The 22,648-nt window shown below is 39.1% G+C and overlaps 2 protein-coding genes across 3 annotated transcripts in view; one reads left to right on the top strand and one right to left on the bottom strand.

The window, feature by feature from the left end:
* Positions 1-1,464: 1,464 nt before the first annotated feature.
* Positions 1,465-8,996, bottom strand: LOC113025233 (secretory carrier-associated membrane protein 5-like). Of its 2 annotated transcripts, XM_026172768.1 has the most exons (7): positions 8,806-8,996; positions 8,325-8,387; positions 8,108-8,227; positions 5,949-6,105; positions 4,897-4,998; positions 2,987-3,104; positions 1,465-2,624 (listed from the first exon to the last, which is right to left on the bottom strand). In XM_026172768.1, the coding sequence occupies exons 2-7, from the start codon at positions 8,329-8,331 to the stop codon at positions 2,445-2,447; spliced, it is 684 nt and encodes a 227-aa protein (XP_026028553.1). In that variant the 5' UTR covers positions 8,332-8,387; positions 8,806-8,996; the 3' UTR covers positions 1,465-2,444. The 2 variants fall into 2 exon arrangements, with proteins under 2 accessions (XP_026028553.1, XP_026028560.1); XM_026172775.1 differs by lacking the exon at positions 8,325-8,387.
* Positions 8,997-18,586: 9,590 nt separating this feature from the next.
* The window catches only part of igdcc4 (immunoglobulin superfamily, DCC subclass, member 4), a 56,910-nt gene continuing 52,848 nt past the window's right edge, over positions 18,587-22,648 (top strand). The window contains exon 1 of the mRNA XM_026172734.1: positions 18,587-19,147. Within this exon, the coding sequence (XP_026028519.1) occupies positions 19,081-19,147 (67 nt within the window). The 5' untranslated portion in view covers positions 18,587-19,080. The remainder of the gene's footprint in view (positions 19,148-22,648) is intronic.

Here is a 22,648-nt window from a genome sequence, read left to right as displayed (position 1 = left end):
CAACCCAGGATTCAAGTCATAAATACATAATGGGCTTGGATTTACAGCATTATAAATGAAATGTGCTCTATTTGGAAGCAGCCCCCCTTTCGACAGGTTGTGTGTGAGACTTTAAATCATCAAACTGTAAATATTAAATTGTTATTGATCCCTTTACCCCTAGTCCTAAAGTGTATATTTATTTTCTTACTCTTCTTATATATATTGTTTGTTTACTTGCACTGCTGTAACTGGAGCCTCGTCGTCTCGTCTCTCTATATACTGGACTGTATGTAGCGGAGATGACAATAAAGTTTACTTTGACTTCGGCAGCAAGCAGGTGCACCGAGTGCTCTCGCGCTCACTATAGAATTTCGAAAAAACATCGGTGCCAATTATAAGTCTGTATCATAATGTCTGGTGTTTTCGTGTTTGTTGTTTTGTTTTTATTTTGTTTTATTTTGCGAGATGGTTAGGTGCTGCTCCAGCCGGTCAGAGAATCCCCCGCCGCCCCGCCCTCTCCTCCCTGCGCCGCAAGCAGCAGGCGCACCTCGCAAACGAAGGGCGCCGTTACTCCCCGCAAATGGGCGATAGAAAACCGATCGGTGCGTACGCCATTCCCAATATGCGCTGGCTGACGTCGGGGGAGCTTTTTTTTTTTTTTGGCCGATGCCCGTGATGCCGCTCCCCACCACGATGCCGCCCCGGGCAACCGCCCGTGTCGCCCGTATCTAAAACCGCTACTGGTGGCCGCAGTACCATTTGCTGTGTGTAATGTATTGGAAACGATTTAAAATCACATTTTAATGATTGAGTACAACGTCTTGATTAAATGGGGCAAATATGAGAAAACAGTCAAACAGGAAACAAATAGAGTTTTTGCAAAGCAACCTCCTTCAGTAAAGCACAAAATAATAATATGAAAAACTATTTGCAATCAGTGGAAGGAAAATCTTAGAACAAAGTTAACAGCCTGCATTTATATAGTAAAGTTTGGTGCACTTTGGTCTTTCACTTCAGCCAAAGAAAATCCTTTTTGTATTGTAAAGTATCACCATGCCAGTATATATAGTATATATTTCCAGTGGAAACATAATTTGTTACAAGCCATAAAATGGATATGTGTTTGCTTGCTCATCATGATACCTGACAGTGAAGCTTCCTAAGGGCTCTTGTTTCCTTCTTTAAAAAAAATAAATAATAAATAAATACATTGAATTTGGAGTGACAATCCATGCCATTCACCAGCAACTGTACCTGGAATGATTTCAAGCAATAATATTTTAATCCCATATTCCACTTCTTGGGCTTGTGGGGGTATCCTACTCCTGCTTATGTGGCCTGATCAGCAGGCCATACAAGTTTGTGTGTGATTCATGTAACAACAACAAAAAAGAATCTTACAGCTAAAACATGCACATGACAAAATAACCCAATACAATAAGTGCAGACTGTAATCTGTGAAGGATAAATGAAGGTAATTGGTAAGTGTTGGAGCTTTTTATTTCATGCTAAAACCATCAGCGCCTCTCTGTGGTCAACCTGCCAAACAGCAAGAGGCTGATTCTCTGGCAAATGGTACATTTGCATCTTACAAATGGGCACACCCTAAATTGACATTCAATACAAAACAGTGACTTTTCTAGACAAACTGAAGATCAGAACACATGTCAGATATCTAATGCTTTTTGTTTTTCTAAAAGTAAAATAACCATTACAACTCATTTAAACCTGTGATGTAAATCTGATGCTTTTTGGTGGAAAATAAGCATGTCAACAAGAAGCACCAAGGACATCAAAGAGGGCCCTCCAAATATATTTCCACCTGAAGGCTTGTAATAATACTCTTTCTTACTGTAACAGTTATACACCATTCAGTACTGCAGCTTCCTTTGATTTTACAGTGCAATCCCCGATGAACTGCATAGAAGCATTAATGAGGTTTTAGTTAGATTTTACAGAGTAGCATCATCTAATATAAAGTTGCAAAGTGACACTGGATCTTTGGTTTAAGTCAAAAAAGAAAAGATGAAGCAACTTCCTAAATAGTTCATCATTCTAACAGTACATTAGTATAATAATACGTTCATTTAAATACTTCAAAGGTGGTTATAACCTTTTTGACCTCGTTTGTAAAACTTGCTACAAAAACATGCAGATTGACATATTAATATCCAACTCATAGAATGGAGCTACTACGTCTTGAAAACTACTTTCATTTGAAGAGTAAAAACACATACGAAACACGTGTAAAAGACTACAAATGATTAGCATGTCCTTTAATAGAGGAAGGCAAAATTCCAGCTTCCTATATATGTTAAGAGCTATTTGTTTGCATAGTGTAAGAAAGAGTTGCTTTTTAAGAATCAACCCTGTCAATAGAGATCGTTAAGATCTTCACAGCCTGGTTGTTCAGCCTTTGGCATTGCTGTGACTTCATGTCCTTGACCTTCTGTCTTGAAATTCTACATCTGGTTTTCATTGTATTGCGGGCTGGAGTACTGCTCCTGCATTGCTCCAGCTGCAGCACCCATGGCAGCCTGCTGGGCTGCTGCTTGGACATGAGGGTTCTTCCAGGCTCCAGTGGACCATTCCTCCTGAGCTTTAGTCATGCTAGCCCCACTGCCCCGGTAGAAATTATGGATCTGCATTCAAAGTGGAATAACAAGTCATTATCAAGAAGCAATTATAGACTAAAAGTAAAGTAGGTTTAATTACTTAAGTTGATGCTGACATAGATTAGATACTTTATTTCCTAATCCTTAATTCTGTAGACCTAAACCATTTGTATAGTGCTGTAGATACTTAAAAGGATTCTCATTTTAGTGGTAAACCCAACAGTGCTGCTCTGCAGGAATGAATAAAATTAATCAAATTTCTGGAATGAACATGGCCTTGAAGCTACAGATAAATAATTTTTGAAAAATTCAATTTAATAGAATTAGCCTTTATAAGAAATACCTATCTACTTTCTTCCCTTGAAGTAATGCACCAGTAAAAGTCTTACCCTGGTGAGTGCAATGAAGGACAGACAGGCCACAGCAGTGAACATGATTGTAGGGACCAGCATGATCAGTGCGATCAAAATATTATAGCTGAAAAAGGAGATAGTAGCCAACCAACCACTGAAAAAGATAGAAAGGACCATTACGGCAATGAAAAAAAGAGGATTTAATTTTAGAATCTTAACGCTACAGGAATCTGCTATTGGACTGACTCATATTACCACTGAACATCAGGCTGTCAAATGGCAATGATTTTGTAGACTTTAAATACTTTAGTATAAAGTTTAAAAGTTTTATAGCTTATGCATGAGGGTATGGAATTGCACATGGTGACATTTATAAACTTTATGGAGACTGTCATAATATTAATTTGTGATCATCAGCTTGAGTAAGGTGACATTTTGAGGATTGCTTTAACAGCCTCTCAAAATCTAATAACAGGACTATCATAAAAGTTATACGAGGGCCATATCTGATGGTCCATCACTGTCATGTTAATGAAAGCAACAAAGTCTTCAAAAATACATCTCAACTAACCTGAACTTAAACTATTTATGCACCTAAAACACACTTGTTGGGATTAACTGTTTGTTTAATTTTTGTGCTTGTTTTTTGACATATTAAACAATGTCCAATTTTAATGTTCAGATTTATTTGCACAGCAATTGATCAAACATGCACGTATGCTGGTAAAAATGTCTGCCAAACTGTCTGTGGCATTTGTGTAATACCATTTATTGTTTTAGAATTAAGTTTAAATTGTTTTAGTGTCAGAACAGTTAACTATACAAAATATAATTGTAATTTTCATAACAAATATCTGAATAGATTAATAAACACAAAAATATGCCTTTCCAAATTTGAACATTGTAAGTCAAATGTAAACAAATTAGATATACAGTATATGACATATATAAGTAGTAGTATATAAGTTTATAGTTTACTGTGACTCTGAAGAGGATAACGCTCCAGAAACAATATATTGTTTGACCGACATTGTCATAGTGCTTCAGTCCTCCTGGTACTTCTGTCAGTCTTTCTCACTCGCCACCTTGGTGCGCTCTCTCTCTCTCTGTTTGTTTGTGTGTGTGTGTGTGTGTGGTAACAACACCTTACCTTTCAGAGGTGTGATCCTCTTAGGCCCCGCCCTCCAGCCTGGCACACCTGTAGTAATCAACTCACCTACTACTCATCTGGTGATCAGTCAGCTCCCTTCAAATACTGAGAAAATTCCTTCAGTAGAGGTAGATACTCACTCCTGTTCTGTAAGTTTATCAGCTGGGTCCTTGTGTGTTTCTCTTCTTTCAAGGAGTCTTCTCTGTTTTCCTCAAAGAGGATTTTTCCGTGTGAGTGTGAACTGTTTTGCTATCGAGTCTAAAGACAGTGAAATCTATCTGACCATCGGCTTGTATACTGTGCATAGGATCTGTGGAGGTTCCACAGAAAGACACTGTAACACATCACTGTAAATCATGGGTGTCCAACTCCAGGCCTCAAAGGACCGGTGTCCTGCAGGTTGTAGATGTGTCCTTGATCCAACACAGCTGATTTAAATGGCTAAATTACCTCCTCAGCATGTCTTGAAAGTCTCCAGAAGCCTGGTAATGAACTAATCATTTGATTCAGGTGTCTTGACCCAGGTTGGTCACCCCTGCTGAAAATAAATTCACGAACTGCATTCTAAGTCTGCGTTTGGGTCCCGTCTGCTCTTTGAGTATGACAGGCATGTTTGGGTTTGTAACCTTCGTTAGGGTTACCATTAAGCCAACAACCCAAAACATGTTAAACAAAAAATAAAGTTATTAATTTATATTAGAAGTGTTGCTGGAGCTTTATTCTCTTCAGACGTTATACTCTTCTCTGCACCTTGAAAGTAAGTGAAGTTGTGCCTGACACTTCTGCCCAGTCTTACCATACTCCCCATCCTGGGATGCCTATGCTTTGGATGACACTAATCCCAACTTGAGCCATGAACACAAAGAAGAAGATCATGAAGTTGAAAGAGCTGTCACTCCTGTGAAGAATACAAAAAAAAAAAAGACTATTAAGCAGTTACATCTGTGAAGCTAAATTTAGTGCTATATACTGTATGTCTACATGTTGCATCATCTACTGTTTTAAACAAAGACAGTTTCCCCTACTCGACATCAACATCTCTCTTGGCAGCCCAGTCAGCAACTACATGCTGCTGCCATGTAGTGTGTCAGCGCATGAGACAATATATTCATGTCAGCAGAGCATATGAAAATTGCACTACCCTTCAGCGAAAGGTTAGAGAATGTTCTGAGTGTCCTTCTGTCCCTGAAGGGACATTTATCCCTGTTGCTACTCAGCACTTTACAAAAATGGAGGACAAATTAGCTTAAAGACAAAACAAGAGCAGACCACTATTTTAGATGTGTATTCAGCTTCGTTAGCATTTAATCTATGTAAGACTCAGAGTGAGTTTGTTTTATGTTTGTTTTCTGTCATATTTAACAATGTCCAATTTTCATGTTCATAAATGAAAGAGTATATATACATTTTTTCATCTTATAAACAATTTATGAAAGGTTCATGTACTGCAAATGCTAACTGTTTCTATGGAATAGTGTGTTGAAGTGACCCAGGGAGCTATCCACAACTGGAAAATTCTTTCTTTCCCTGTGAATCGTGACATAGATGGATCTTGAGCTGCCTTGTCAGAGTTGGGTCCTTACCCAGAGGGGTTAAATTTCATGTCCTTTTCCTGTTTATATGAAAAGACATCTGTACCTCTCATTTAAAGCTGCATCTCAAAGACTTCTCTTAATTTTGGGCTAAAAACAACAACAACCATGAACTATTTTTGTGTGAAACTATAACACATAATATTTAAAAGGTCTTAATACTATGACATCTAAAACATAACACAACAACTTCATTCCAACTAACATAGTTAAAAACAGTGCTTGGTATTATTGTATTACTTCATGTTTGACTTACTTGAAGGCCTTGTAGATGGGCCTGAACCAGCAGACATATGAGCAAGGAGTGAACATGAGGACCCAGATGATGGCCATGCCAAAGTTTGTCACACCACCTCCACCAAACATCCAAGCAAAGCAGCCAAAAAGATTCACAACAAGTGTGGCACTGTTAACTGTAAGAACACAACAACAACAACAACAACAACAACAATAACAATAAATCAAGCATTGATGCAAAAGAAAAAGCCCTAAAAAACACCTGTCTGATACATAAACATGCATAACTATGGACCAGTTTGGAAAAGTAAAGAGGAGACAGCCACAAATAACTTTTTAGCTGAAGTCATTTTCTATTACCAACACTTGGCTCCATTTCAGCCTCTGCATTCACATTCCAGTTTTGGTTTTTAAACTAAACAAGAACTCTATGTCAGTTTCAAATGTTGGTCTTTGGGGAAATTTTGAAAAACTTTACAAGAAAAAGAGAAAAAAGTGAAGCACTGCACAGGTGGCACATGACAGCTATTTGGAAAACACTTTCCCCAATGCACAGCACAGCAAAATTCCTGTTAGCTTAGAATGATTTTCACAGATTAAATGAAGAAAAAGTACTCGAGCACAAAAATAACAAGCCGTGTGTGCATCATGGCAGAAGGCAAAAATCTGAGCAGATTGGGACTTTCAATACCTGCTTATGTTTATCTTTTTTTTTTTTAAGTCGCACGCAAAAAGAAATTTAGAGCAATTATAAATTCTTCAGTGTGACAGATGCATATTTCCTGCTATAACATTTTCTTTAAAAAATAGCACCTAAAAGGTAAATATTTAAAGAATATAATGTTTGTAAATCATTTAAAACATGTATTTCTTTCTGCAATACACAAAAAATCATCTCAAATGCTGAAACTAATTGATTGGTTTTGTTTTTGTAATACTGATTTTAGAACTTGTTTTAAATTTATTGTATCACATTTCAAGACAGAGTCATGTTTACAACTGTGTTGCATCACCTCTTCTTTTAGCAGCAATCTCTTTAATGAGTTAGAGAGGCAGCGGAGACCAACCCTTGTAGCTTTCATAGCTACATGTTTTCACTATCTTGCCTGATGTCAGATTTCAGCTCCTCAAAAATGTGTGGTCTCCTTTATTGTATTTTTTGTTTCACAATGCACCAATTTTTTTCAGTGGGTGACAGATCTGAACTGCAGGCCTTCCCATACTGATTCTCAGCCTCGTCCCTTGTGGTCAAAAACTTCTCTGGATTCTCTTAATCTGTTTTCTTATATAATGCAATGATGATAAAGAAAATTATAAATTCTTTACAGTTTTCCCTTGAAAATGTCACAGTTAAACTATGTTTTTTAACCGTTTATATTCACAGTCTTTACTGGTGAATCCCTCCCTATCTTTACTTAAAACACTTACTGATTCTCATCTTACCCCTATCACAATATGGCCCTTTTGCCAAATCCCCAACTAACAAAATTCACTTCTGAACTTGTCTCATTTGACCAAAACTGTTTGCAAGTATTAACAATCTTGTTTCACCTTTAATACTTTTTACTGCGTATTGGTGTATTGCCCTGCTCCTTATAGCAGTTCTGACACTGACTCCTGTGTCAGTGATACATCATTTTTGAGCTCTTTCGCACCCTTCCTCCTGCCCTCAGTTCTCTTACATGAATTCATGAACAGGCAGGAAGTTTCAGAGTACAGCAATGTCGCAAACACCACTGTACTTCATGTTTATAGTGCAGTAAACTTTGATGAAACTGCTCCTGGCAAAGATTGTTCAACACAATTTTACTGTTACTGCTCTGCTCAAACCAAGGCCATCTGGTCAGTGCTGTGACTCATTAACAAATAAACCAGTCAGGACATTACAGCCACAGCCCATAAAAAATCTTCTTGGACCTAAAGGACCCTTGTAAACCACTGCCCTTCTGTTTCATAGTTGTTATCATCAGCTGATCACAGAGGATAAGACACTTTATGGGGCCTTCAGGAAAATTATTTTTTTCTGTTTTTCTGTTATAGCCAAGGTAGAAAAAAAGAGTTTCTCTCTTGAAACATAAGCTCGGAAGTTTGTATAGGAGTTGCATTTTCATGACAGCTTTGCATCATGACAATCAAAAAAATAACATATAACATATAACTTCAGTTTTATTCACTTACGCATCCACAGATGGTACATTTTCTTGCACATGCTGCGATGTTGTTCAGGGATCTCCTCAAAGTCTTGGTAGAAACACGGCTTGAGAGGAATGAATCCAGGCAGTGGGGGGAAATTTGGCTCTGCAATAAACAGTTCAATACCAGTTATAACACTAAATACATCCGGGTGAGTAATGTTTTAATTTTGACTTCAGTTCGTCACAGTTTATTTACTGACCGGCCATTGGGAAATACTGTAAAGCTTGCTGTTTCGAGTAATCCCTCTTTCAGACTTTTCAGCCTGTGACGTTAGAAAACATTTCAGATTAATATAGTGTGTATAGCACTTTGCATGCGTTTCAACTGCATGTCACTGGCAACGGAGGAAGTCCGGTGAAGGAATGGATTCTACATCGCTGCCACATAAACACAGTGTACTTTAGAGGAAGGAGAATGTTACAAATTCACGTCTCCGTCGACATTCTGCCGGGGGATTTAATGTGTGTGCTCTCCCAGTCATGTCCCAGTGGTGCTGATAACACTTTAGTCCTTCCGGTTTAACAGAAACATAAATCAGGCAATCTGCCCCCAAACCCAGTGACGATCAACAAGCAAGCCGCATTTCATCGAATGAAATGTTCCAACACACATTCCCTGCACATGTATTTGAACTGCAGAGCCAGGAATTACGGATTCGGCAGGAAACATAATCTGCTTACCTCCTCCAGAGAGCAGCCGCTCCTCTCTTTAACGTGCTCTACAACCGAAGCTTCACCTTCGCTTTAAACAGATGAAATCCAATCGGACGGAATCTACAGGTAAACTGTTAAACTATTTCAAGACTTTGTTTTGCTCTGTATGACTACAGGAATCGATCCTAACTATGCTGTCTGTCGGCCAATCACCGTGCTTCAATCTGCTGTCACTTTGATTCAGACCAATGGCCTGATTACTCTAATCCTTGACGTTGTATTGTTGACCCAATCATTGTTTGGCTCTCTGTCCATGGTGCTGAACACGCTGCTAAAACAAAAGTGGCGTTAACCACCCTCCTCAGTATTTACAGTTGTCCTAAAGCAACTTGCAGACATTAATTGTGAACTGGAAACGTCTAATCAGGTCACACCTCTAATCACATCAGCAGTGGCGATGTTTAAAAATATATATATATAATTGTACGCTGTTTAAGAAAAGAAAAAAAAGACAAGAGGGAATTCCTTCATAATGTAGAAATCCAGCTTTACCAAACTCTGCGTGGTGTAACACCACCATTCAGGACACTTTCCTTTCTAAACCTAAGCGTGAAGCTTGAGATAGTTGTTCGCCTAAACACTAAAATGATTTCAGCTCTCCAGGTGGGGGTGCTGTTTCACTGCAGGAACCGACACTGGAGGAAAACGATCTCTTCTATCTTTGCCTTCCAGGATACCTTTAAACTCTTTCCCAAGTAAAAGTATAGATAATTTCTCTATTTCTATATTTTATTAGAAAAATGAGAAATGGGTACAGTGGTCTAACTCGGGTCTAAAGAAAAAGTGCAAACATACATACATACATTATATGAAAGCAGAGTGTGTATAATTGTAACGAGCTTGATCGCCAATATTTGGTATGGTCACCTTTCTTCTTTAACACAGTTACAGTCAGATTTTCAGTTCATTACTTGAGTAATTTGGTAAGTCCCATTCCTTTCTCCTTATTCTTCTAGAATGGCTTGTTGACAGCCACCTTCCACTGAAACCATTTTTGATGAGGCTTCGGTGGATCAACTGAAAGACCAGATAATCCATCTGTTCTCTCAGATCCTGTGTCAGGTCACATTTTAAAAATGATGAGAAAATATAAATAAATGAGGGGTGGCTCATGACCTTTGCATAGTAATGCATGTTAAAGTAAAAGCACTTAATCGACACTAAATGTTACCTGTGATTAATATACTAGGACTGCATTACTAGGTTGTTCATAGTGGGGCATTATCTTGTTGAACCATGGTTTTACTGTGGGGCGTAGTTTTAAAGGAAGCCTGGAGACCTTACAAAGCATAAAGAATCTGAATTTCTTTCCTCGTCATGAATCTTTAATTTTGTTCTGAATATTAAAGGTTAATGAAGCAACTATGCAAACTTGTTTTGCATAGTTGCTTCATTAACCTTTAATATTCCAAACAAAAATTAAAGATTAAAGATCATAGTTTTGCATAGTTGCTGTCATTTAAAGAGCTGACGATTTCAGAGGGGAATTCGTTTGTTTTTTTTAATGATGAATATTATGCAAAGATCCACCAACAAGGCTGCATCTATTTGTTTATTTTACTTAATAGTGAAGTATTTATGATGCAAACCACGGGATCAATCTTGACTTTAATGAGCAAATTCCCCAGGATAATGTTTCAGTCTGTTCACTTCATTTTCAACTCGACATTTTCAGAAGTCATCACATCTTTAGTATAGGCTGCCCCCGACACTGTTTGATACAGACGACTCAGTTTGATACGCTGAACTCAACAGCAAGACTCAGGCAGGTGAAAAGGTGTCCTCCAACAGTATTCAGTAACAGGAAACCAGTCAGCGGAGGCAGACAAAGAAGGAGGCGGACGAAAAAAAAAAGTGTCCTTCAAGTATCTGACATGATGCATCTCGGGTCAGAGTCAACCTTGGTGAGTTGATCACACAATGTACAGTGGGGCAAAAAAGTATTTAGTCAGGCACCGATTGTGCAAGTTCCCCCACTTAAAATGATGACAGAGGTCAGTAATTTGTACCAGAGGTACACTTCAACTGTGAGAGACAGAATGTGAAAAAAAAATCCATGAATTCACATGGTAGGATTTGTAAAGAATTTATTCGTAAATTAGGGTGGAAAATAAGTATTTGGTCACCTCAAACAAGGAAAATCTCTGGCTCTCACAGACCTGTAACGTCTTCTGTAAGAAGCTTTTCTGTCCCCCACTCGTTACCTGTATGAATGGCACCTGTTTGAACTCATCATCTGTATAAAAGACACCTGTCCACAGCCTCAAACAGTCAGACTCCAAACTCCGCCATGGCCAAGACCAAAGAGCTGAAAAAATCAACTGTGGGAGCAATCATCAGAAAATGGAAGACATACAAGACCACTGATAATCTCCCTCGATCTGGGGCTCCACGCAAGATCTCATCCCGTGGGGTCAAAATGATCATGAGAACGGTGAGCAAAGATCCCAGAACCACACGGGGGGACCTGGTGAATGACCTGGTGAATGAGCTGGGACCAAAGTAACAAAGGTCACCATCAGTAACACACTACAACGGCAGGGAATCAAATCCCGCAGTGCCAGACGTGTTCCGCTGCTGAAGCCAGTGCATGTCCAGGCCTGTCTGAAGTTTGCCAGAGAGCACATGGATGATACAGCAGAGGATTGGGAGAATGTCATGTGGTCAGATGAAACCAAAGTAGAACTTTTTGGTATAAACTCAACTCGTCGTGTTTGGAGGAAGAAGAATACTGAGTTGCATCCCAAGAACACCATACCTACTGTGAAGCATGGGGGTGGAAACATCATGCTATGGGGCTGTTTTTCTGCCAAGGGGACAGGACGACTGATCCGTGTTAAGGACAGAATGAATGGGGCCATGTATCGTGAGATTTTGAGCCAAAACCTCCTTCCATCAGTGAGAACTTTGAAGATGAAACGAGGCTGGGTCTTCCAACATGACAATGATCCAAAACACACCGCCCGGGCAACAAAGGAGTGGCTCCGTAAGAAGCATTTGAAAGTCCTGGAGTGGCCTAGCCAGTCTCCAGACCTCAACCCCATAGAAAATCTGTGGCGGGAGTTGAAAGTCTGTGTTGCTCGGCGACAGCCCCAAAACATCACTGCTCTCGAGAAGATCTGCATGGAGGAATGGGCCAAAATACCAGCTACTGTGTGTGCAAACCTGGTAAAGACCTATAGTAAACGTTTGACCTCTGTTATTGCCAACAAAGGTTATGTTACAAAGTATTGAGTTGTATTTTTGTTATTGACCAAATACTTATTTTCCACCCTGATTTACCAATAAATTCTTTACAAATCCTACCATGTGGATTCATGGATTTTTTTTTCACATTCTGTCTCTCACAGTTGAAGTGTACCTCTGGTGCAAATTACTGACCTCTGTCATCATTTTAGGTGGGGGAACTTGCACAATCGGTGGCTGACTAAATACTTTTTTGCCCCACTGTAAATTCAATTTGATTTTTCTCTGTCTGCTTTTTCTTAGGCAAGTGTGGGCCAGAAAATATTTTTTCACAATAAAAAATATGTCAAGGTAGCATACTGTAATGGTAGTTATTTCCAAAAACAGGGCTCATGTAATAGTAATAAATTCTAACCGTAGTGTGTTGTAGATTTAGTCTTTATTTAATTCTTGAGAAGTATAAAACAGAACAAAAGACTGTCTTTGTGTACCTCTATAAAAGGCTTTATTTATTTCCTAATTAAGCAACAAAAACCACTAAAGTGATTCAAACAATAATACCAAAGTCATAAAATCAACTGAAGTTAGCTGATACTGAAAAAAATGGCATGATTGCAGTCATGAAATGAGTAAGATTCATAGATGCACTGAAGAGGGACAGGGGGTTGGTGTTACAGAGGAGGATGCTAGGAATAGGGTGAGATGAAGGCAGATGATCCGCTGTAGCGATCTCTAAATGGGAGCAGCTGAGGAGAAAAATAAGACTGCATTTGTAAGAAAGAGACACAGAAACTGCTATAATCTGTCAATCACATGCTGGTGTGCTCCTGATGTCATTTTATAACAAGAAATTTTTACAAAATTGGAAGGAAAATAATTGGTGTGTAGTTTATGACAACTTTTATTCTGAAAATGACAATATAATAATACATTAATGTTTTCCTACAGCACAGTAACTTGTCTTTTGTAAAAGCTGTGGATAATACCACAGATAACTTGTTCATGGGTGTAATAAGTTGTAAAAATGAACACTAAATAAAAAGTGCAGACATCAAATAGAAAACATTCAAAAATCAAGATTTTCTTTTAGATATACAGGATCCAATTTTAAGCTTGTTGTTGTGATGTTATTATTACAAGTGTGTTGTACTGTTGTTATTGGATAATTTATTTCAGAAAATGATACCTATATACTGTTTTCAGCCATGTTGCAGCTAACCCTTTAAAGGAAGCAGTTATATGACACAGAAAGTGCAACGCTGGATTTCCAAATTTAATTTAGGGTATGTCTTGAACTGTAGTAGCTGTGTAAATGAAAACAAATTAGTGTTAGCTGTCAGAGCCAGCAGACAGATCTGCCTTATGCCATAAGAGTCTAAATTAGTGTTCTCTTTGCAACAAAAAAGAACTGCAATATATCACCATATCATTAAAACTAAATTGTAATCAACTGCCATCACTTGTCAAATCAAGCCCGCTAAAGATGTAAAGCTAATAAGCTGTCCCTTCTCACGTCTCTCATCTGACACTGTCACTCTCCACACCTCTGTAATTTTTTGTCCTCTCACTTCATTAATATTAATCTGAAGCAGTTTCAGTCTAGACAAGCTTAGCGAGGGGGTTCTAAGGCCATCATGGTATTGGGCTTTCAAAGAAATGTACAGTATAGTCGACTGTGAGTGGTCTCGTTTTCCTTTTTCTTTGTCTGTTTTTGTCTCTCCATCCCTCACTCTGCCTCAATCATCTTTATTCTAACCCAGGCTCATCCTATTAGTCCTGTCATTAAGATGACATTAATATCATGTCATTAGGATGAGCTTTTTAAGAAACAACCCCCCCCCCCCCCCCCCCATAATCTTCAGCTGAGATTTTGATTCCGTCTACCTTTTGAGCTAATTAAGAGAGGGGCTGCTTCCTCTATGGAGTGGTGGTCAGATTTCCCTACATGAGATTAGCCAGCGGGATACTGTTGCAACACAGTGGGCAATTTTTGGGGAAGTCATGTTTTGTCATCAACTTGATTAGGGTGTAGATAAAAGGCAGGATATTAACTAGATAATAACAGAGATAGGAGAGAAAAACGTGGATAAGAAGCATAAAAGAGGAAATGAAGGATCCAATGACATGTTATCATAAATGCTTATGTTGAGTGAAAATTTCTTCTCTGCTTCCTATATTTGTAATTAAACCAAAAGAAAACCATAAATATGACAAACATTTGTATGGGTAAATAATAGGTTATATGTTATTCATTTAAAAGTGTGTTTTATTTTCTGAAAAAAAAAAGTAACCTGTTAGACTTTGTTTCAATTTTGTGCTAATATTTCATTTAAAAATGTAACCAAAAGGTGGAAGTATAAGCCTTCACCACACACACACACACACACACACACACACACACACACACACACACACACACACACACACACACACACACACACACACACACACACACAGCATAGTGCACAAACACTCACTAGTCATCTTGTATCGTACTGAATGCATGAATACATTTATTTATCTTCATTACTGGGTGTGTAAATGCACTTTAAATTGGGCAAAAATGAGTGTCTGTTGTTTGACACTCAATATCTCTGCTTGATGTTCTCAATTGCAACTCAGCGCCAGTGCACCCTGGTGTCATTGTCCTCCAAAAGAAAAACCATTTGCCCAGTCAGCCTCTAAGCCCATGTGCCACCGTTGTCTTAGTTTCTATGGAGACACTTTCCTCCAGACCAAGCATGTGGAGGGCACCCCTCCAGTGGAAGGAGGTGGAATAGCATTGTGGTAAGGCAGTCATACAGCAACCTCATTTACAAACATGAACCATGGACTGTAACATACAGTGTTTGTTCTCTAAACATTTCACTGTAGTTGATTAAACCCAACTTGAAGTGGAAGACATACTTGCATGTACAATTTCGTTAGTTGTACAAATAATATAAAGGTTTAGTTGAATCTAAAAATTATATGAAGGCAAAGTTAATCGGAGAAAAAGGCAGGAGAGGTCACAGACAACTGTAGTTTTTGAAATGTAAAAAACACTACATATATATGTACTATTGACATGGACCATGCAGTAAAAGTCTGGGACTGACGTGATCATTTGCCAGGAAACTCCAGATGGGGGCACTGTCTGTCAGTCTTTCTCTGGTATTTCCTTACCTATTCAGGAGACTCTCTGCTGTCAGATGGAACTGAGTGTTTCTGACCTTGAAGACGATGACAGACAGTCACTGTGGGGGCAACTGTACTCAGCATTTAAATACACAAACCACACAGCCTCAAGACTCCAGCCATAGTGGTCTAGAGACAAGGACATGAACAATGTGGGAAAGAAGCAAAGTAATGTTTTTGTCATAATTGTTCTAACTTAATTAAAACTGCTTTCATTTCCTTACTACTTTCTTTAATACTGGCATGGTTAAATAAAACTAAACAGAGCCTTGCTGTAGAAAACAGGATCATTTTCTGGCCTTTTTAAATACTTCTTTGATCAAATGACTCCTAATTAATACTACTACTACTACTACTACTACTACTACTACTACTACTACTACTAATAATAATAATAATAGAAGCAAAAAAGCAATTGTGGCGGTAACTGACTGCTACACAGTCTTATTGATTGCTGTATATAATGAACCACAAAACAGCATAGCTCACCCTGGTTAAAAAAAAATGACAGTAATAAAATAAGCATTTGAAATAACTGAAATAGTAGTTTCCAAATCTTTTACTTGGTCATATAAATGCATTTTCATAAAGACCAAAATACATATTTATCACACAATAATTACTTGTAATGGTGCATACATCATCTTGGCATATGAATAGTTTACAACCACATTAGCTACTCTGGACCACAGAGTAGCTAATGAACCTTGTGATGATATCAGTATACATTTCTTTGAAAAACACTGAAGGAAGTGTATTTTTTTCCCTAAAGTAAAAAATACACTTATCTTATGTTCACACAGACTGGATATGGGTACCTATAATGGACATGCAACAGCGGTAAATTGAGCAGTATTTTTTTCTTAATAAATAATAAACAGGTTGTCATCACGAGGCAGGCTGCATAAATAAGCCTGTAGCTCATAGACAGAAAAGAGAAAGCCCCCATTGTTTTATTTTGACTTTTGCTCTAATACACATTTAGGATGATATATTTAGTATATTTGTCAGGCAACATTAATATACTGGTAGAAAGCAAATTAAAAAGAAATCCTAAATATACCATACATAAAGTATAAGCATATATATAGAACCTTATTTTAATGGTGACTACAATACTAATGTTAATATTACAAAAAAAACCCACCAAACAAACAGCATTGAGGTAGTTTGATTAAAAAAAATGCCAACCTGGAGGCAGTGTGCGTGGACTACCTATTAAAAACAAAAAAGGTTTTCCAATAATGTAAAAAGAGCAGTTAACAAGATGAACATATTGTGGAGTTCAGCGCAGTTGCTCAGCTCCTCACCAACCAATTACAACACTGTCTGTAGTAGAAAAACCTAATTTGCTTTCGAAGAAACACAGCAAAGGCAGCCTACCTCTACTGCCAAGATAAACTACTCAAACCTCTTGTTGTTGACTTAAGCCAGACAAATTTACTGTCCTAATTGGTCTCAGTGGGCAACGCATCAAAAGTGTAAATAATTTCATCAGCAGCTGGCCTGCTCTGTCTTTTGGTATCCTGGCTTTTATTTCATAGTGAAAACTAACTTGTGCCTGCTGGAACGACATTCTGTAATAATTCCCAGAGCACACAATTTTCGCATCAGATAAAACTACTTAATGAGAGGATGACGTTCAATCACAGAGTAACTAGTCTCAGTCTGAGTGCGTGACCAGCTGTGTCTGATGGGTAACAAGTTGCAGATGATGTTTCAGTTGTTGCTGCTGCATGTTCTTTTGGTTTTGTGGTTTAAGGGAATCAGGTTAAACTTAAGGAAAAAGAAAAAGCAAAAACATAGGTTAAAGCAAAGGGGATCATCCCTTCCACCAGGTAAGACTTATGAATGTTGAATTATGCAACAAACAGGTGTATTGTATAATCATGTTTTGCTAAGCACACACACACTGCTTTCATTTGATAAGAGGTCCACATTCAGCACACATACACAGTGTCACTGATGGAGGCACATATCCAAAACTCTTAATTAGCAAGAAGCTGGTAGTTTGTGTTCATCATTTCAGAGCAGCTGGGAAGGAAAAGGGAAAAGCAGGGAAATTGCAGCTTGACCACAATCACAGAGGACACAGCGGTGCTATTAGTTTTCCAGTGCAATCACATAATCCGATGGCCCAGACATTTGCTTTAATCAGACACCTGGGAAATACATCCATCCCATTTCATTTCATCAGCTCAAATCAATCTCCCATCAGTATTAAATGAATACACTGAGAGCAGAAATCTGGCTGGGCAAGATATTATTACCAAAGGGAAGTCCTTCATTACAGCCTTTTATGATTGCTTGTCTTTCCTCTATAGAAAGAATCCTTTGTATATATATTGTAGATCCTGTTTGAGAGTCAACTATATCTTTGAAACCACACATTATGGAATAAGCTGAGCCCACAATGAATCACGGTGGTATTTCTTTTTCATTCAAGCAAGCAATTTAGCAGTTTATGTCACATCAAATGTTACATGTGGCGCTATGGATTTTTACAGTGTAATTAGCAGCTATAGCGTGAACTCGGACTGCTGTATAGCCACATGTAACAGGTAAAGCATGTGCTTTTTATTTATGTTTTTCCTTCAGCGCTTCTCTGTATGGTAGTGTATGTGCGGATGCTGCTGGTGTCAGTGATGCTGAGCGCGCTGCACGAGGCGAGTCTTTGTCTGCTCCGGGAAGGCTGGGCTCCAGCTGGCTCCTGCTATGTGTTTGCATGCAGAAGTCAGTGGTTCCCCCAGTACCCGGAGCAGGAGGCGAGCTGTTTGATTGATTGGGATGCACACCACCAACGCCCCCTCCTCCTCCTCACCTCCTCCTCTTGGCTGCACTTGCTTTGGGTGCACATTTGTCTCTCCAGCTCTCCATTTTTTCTTTACACTGACCAGCTTTATCACACACGGGCGTTCATTCAGTAGGTAACAAAGGTGCACACGCACGCACACACACACACACACACACACACACACACACACACACACACACACACACACACACACACACACACACACACACAAGAAATGGAGAAAAATAATTAAAAACGAAGAAATACTGCGTGCATGAATGACTGAGTGTAGATGTTGCATGATTAAGGTTAACGTTTGATGTGTATTTTGATGTATGAGCGCACATAAACATCCCAAGTGGCTCCGACATCGGGTTCATTCAGGGCAACGCATTAGCAGTCATTACAGATAACCACTTAGCCAGACCATTCTCCACACTTGGTGTTTCTCTTGCAGAGACTGTGGCATAACTCTAACGAATTCATCATTTTAGACAGAAAGAGAGAGAGAGAGAGAGAGAGAGAGAGAGAGAGAGAGAGAGAGAGAGAGAGAGAGAGAGAGAGAGAGAGAGAGAGAGAGGACGCCTGGAATAAACATGTATTTCGAAAGATTTGATGTTTCAGGTGCTTTTCACAACGCATTCGCTCCGGACCAATAAAGTCTTAGTGGAAAGCATGGGGCTGAAAAAAGGACGAAGTAAGGGTGTGTTAAAATCACCGACAGCTTTTCAGGACTCCAGCGACGACCAGCCAGCCAGTGTCTGGTGAACGTGCGTGTGCGTGAAAGTGCGCGCACGTGTGTGTGTGTGTGCTGTGTTAGGACCCGCGGCCAACACACACTTAACATTCGTTCGCAACATGGCGTTGAAGCGCCGAGAGACACGACGGCTCTCCCCCGACTAATGCAACCTTATTGTTAGGAAAACCAGGGAGACTGTTAACCAAAGAACCCTAAACATTCTCAGAGACTCCTTTACGCACCGGCGGAGACAATAGCGGATTCCAGCATATGAATGTCGCTATAACGGTATAGCTGTTGTATAGACTCAAGCTGCTACCCCACTGGTGGAAATCAAAGGCTGTACATGGCGGTGGAGAGTACAATTTGGCTGTTCTGTCTTCTTTCGCTGTTTTGTGGTCCATCCAAGCAAGGTAAAGCGCTCACTTAAATCTTCTTCTTCTTTTTTTCTTTTTTTCTTGTATGGTGCATGTGTGAGCCAGCGGACCTCTCGTATTACTCTGAAGTGCAGTTACTCAGAACATAAGTAGACTGCGATAACAGATATGAGCTACTGGGTGAATCTGCACCTTGCACAGTTTGTGCAATATCCCCTCCGTATTCAGTGTTCACCTCATTTGGCCTCTCTAATCCCCACGATGTAGGGGTGTTTTGTTAGGGTACTTCATTGGTATCTCTCTCAGGACGCGCTGGAAAGCTTTGGCGATGGGAAGTTGCAGCACATTGCCCAAGGAGTAGCCACAGTGTTGTTGAATGTTGCCACAGGGCGGCCAGGGGCTTTGAAGCGACCGTGGGAAGTTTGGGATCCAAACCAGGGAATCGGACTCACAATAACAACATGTGTGATGGGCTTGTGCGTTCAGAAATAGAATTATGTCCTGCAGCACACCACTGTTTCATGTTCTGCTGCTGGGGGGGGGGGGGGGGGGGGGGGACTTTTTCTGTTACGGTGCACTGATGTGCGCAAGGACGTTATGGCTTCCCCCTCTGCATGGCTCAGAAAAGTTGAGGGAGAGGTTTTTGAAGACAGTGTAACATCATCAAAAGTATTCTACATATTTATAGATTGCTGTATGATCTATAGAAATCTAAAGATGGATGCATCATAATGAATATGATAGCTGTACAGCAAAAAGTTTATTTCCTAATAACTGCTGTGGCTGGTTGAAGAGGAAAATGCTAACAGTGGTGGCGATGAGCCGGTGAGAGACTGTCTGGTCACCGGATTTACATGACAAAAGACCAGCGCAGAACACGAGTGGCTCTTATAAATCAAATCAAATCACAAATCAAATCACTTTTTATTGTCACATCACATGTGCAGGCACACTGGCACAGCACATGCGAGTGAAATTCTTGTGTGCGAGCCCCACAAGCAACAGAGATGTGCAAACACAACAACACAAACGAGCAAAATACAAGAATGGCCAACCTGAAACTAATAAATATATGTACAATATATAATAGTGTATGCATTTCTGGATGTGTATACTAAATATTTTCCTATGTGTGTGTGTGTGTGTGTGTGTGTGTGTGTGTGTATACACATTTTTACAAATTAAATAGTAAAAAAATAAAATAAAATAATAATAATAATAATAATAATAATAATAAAATATATAAAATATACAGAGTTGAATATGTGCAAAACAAGTGGCATTTATATACAGTGTGGAGTGCATAATGTTGAAGTTCCAGTAGTGAAGCTGAGGTGTCTATGACGTGTTCAGCAGTCTGATGGCCTGATGGAAGAAGCTGTCTCTCAGTCTGCTGGTACGGGACCGGATGCTGCAGAACCTCCTTCCTGATGGAAGCAGTCTGAACAATAAAGTAAAATGCTTACCAGTGGTCAGGAAACAAAAAAGATAGAACATTTGATTTCCTTAAAACCTTTTATTCCAAAGCCCAACTTTCTGATTTTTGTCTAATGACTGTCTAACATGTCAGAACATTTCTGTATGAAATCACTGAGGCAACATTCAGCTCAAGAAGAGCATCATATCAGAATTTCATAATCTGTTTCCATCTTGTTCATCAGAGAGTTTGGATTATAAGATAAACACATGGACTGAAACTGAAATTCTTGCAGAGGATTGGAAATCAGTGGGTACTGTAACTCCTAGTCAGACATGAGAAAGTATGTAACTCCTGCCATGTATGTATGTGTGTGGCAGTGTGGACAGATTAAACATTTTGGGAGCAGGTTAGAGTGGCATGTGAAAGTTTTTTTTTTTACAATTAGTCAAATCTATAAAAATGCCAAAGACAACACAGATTGATAGGCAGAAAATTGTATTTTTGCAACAGCAAAGTGATTCTGAAAGTGTTATTTGCCACAAAATAGGCATGTCTCAGCATATTGTGGATGCTGTGAAAGAGAAAAAAAGGAGAAGAGGCTGAAGCATCCCAAATTACAGAAGAACTCATATGAAAATTGTTGGTAACAGGTGTTAGGGAGGAAAAACTTTGGTTCGAGTCATCATCATGAATATGTACAGAAGAGGTCAGGAGAGAGGTGTAGCAGTAAGTGTCTACAATCATCACTGTGCAAAACACAGTGGAGGCTCTGTTATGCTTTGAGGCTGCATTCAGTCTCCATGTTGGGGTATTTTGATCCACCATAAAGTTCCATCTGGAAAGTGGCACTAATACACAAGCTATTAATATCACCGTAAACTTACATGAAAACTATGCCTCTTTCTTTACTTTAGTCTCAGCTTGTGTAGTTTATCCTTTGGTGGGAGTTGCAGAAAGGTTTCCTGTTGCTGCTGTGGTATGTTATGGCCTGCAGTGATTGCTACCAACAGTGATGAGAAATAAGGCAGTTTGGTGCTTGGTGGATTGGTGTGGCAGTGAAAAGTCAAGTGTAATGGAATGCATGTATATGAGAACCATGCTTGTATCCAGGCAGACATCACTTACCTCTGAGATACTGTAGTTTCAACACACAAGCTCCATTACTCATTCTTCAATTATGTACATGATGGCCTTAAGAAGCAGGCCACTTAGAGGTGTGCCTCCTTGACTTCCATCTGATATAGCAGTAAGAGGTCAGAGGGTACAAATGCTATAGAGCTAGATTACCAAGCCTCGAAGATTCCAGAATATACAGAATAAGGAATAACTTCTGTTGAGATCTTCTTGACAAGAGAGTGAGTGCCACACTTGTGGGCAGTCACAGTGAGATGATGAAATCTTTTGCAAGTAAATACTGATTGGTGTGGAGGTTATGTATGATAAGAGTTGGGAAAAGGTTGATTTATTTGTACAGTGATATCAGCAAAGTTATGAGTTTGGACATTTTGGGATTAGGCAGTTCAAACATTTCAATAAAATCATACATTTGTAAGTATTTTGCATCAATTGCATCAACAAAAACCTCACATTTAAAGATCCATTGTGATATTTAACATTTGTCATCAAATCCTACAATTGTAATTATTAGCACTGCTGATAGCAACATGCTTTAAAACAGCGGTCCCCAACCCCCGGGCCTCGGACCGGTACTGGTCCGTGACTCGTTTGGTACCGGGCCGCGAGAGTTGAGGTTCAGGTGCGAAATGTATGGTTTTCAGGGTTTTTATCAGTTTTCAGCGTTATTTTGTTATCGTTTTTATTGTTTACTCGGTTTTCCTCGGTCTTTTCACATGTGTTATGAATAAATTTTCTTTTTTTCGGTACAGGTATTAGTTTTATTTTGTTGTATTTATCCGCGACACCTTAAAGGCCGGTCCATGAAAATATTGTCGGGCATAAACCGGTCCGTAGCGCAAAAAAGGTTGGGGACCGCTGCTTTAAAAGGTTTCTTATTATGTGTTATTACCAAATAATTATACTTTTTGTCATCAAGATAAGTAAACAACTCCGTCATTTTCCCCTCTGTGTGAATTTTGCTATGTTTAGGAAGTACATTA

The sequence above is a fragment of the Astatotilapia calliptera genome, chromosome 1 (assembly GCF_900246225.1).
Source record: "Astatotilapia calliptera chromosome 1, fAstCal1.2, whole genome shotgun sequence".
Taxonomy (NCBI): domain Eukaryota; kingdom Metazoa; phylum Chordata; class Actinopteri; order Cichliformes; family Cichlidae; genus Astatotilapia; species Astatotilapia calliptera.
This window is presented reverse-complemented; position numbering and strand designations above follow the sequence as displayed.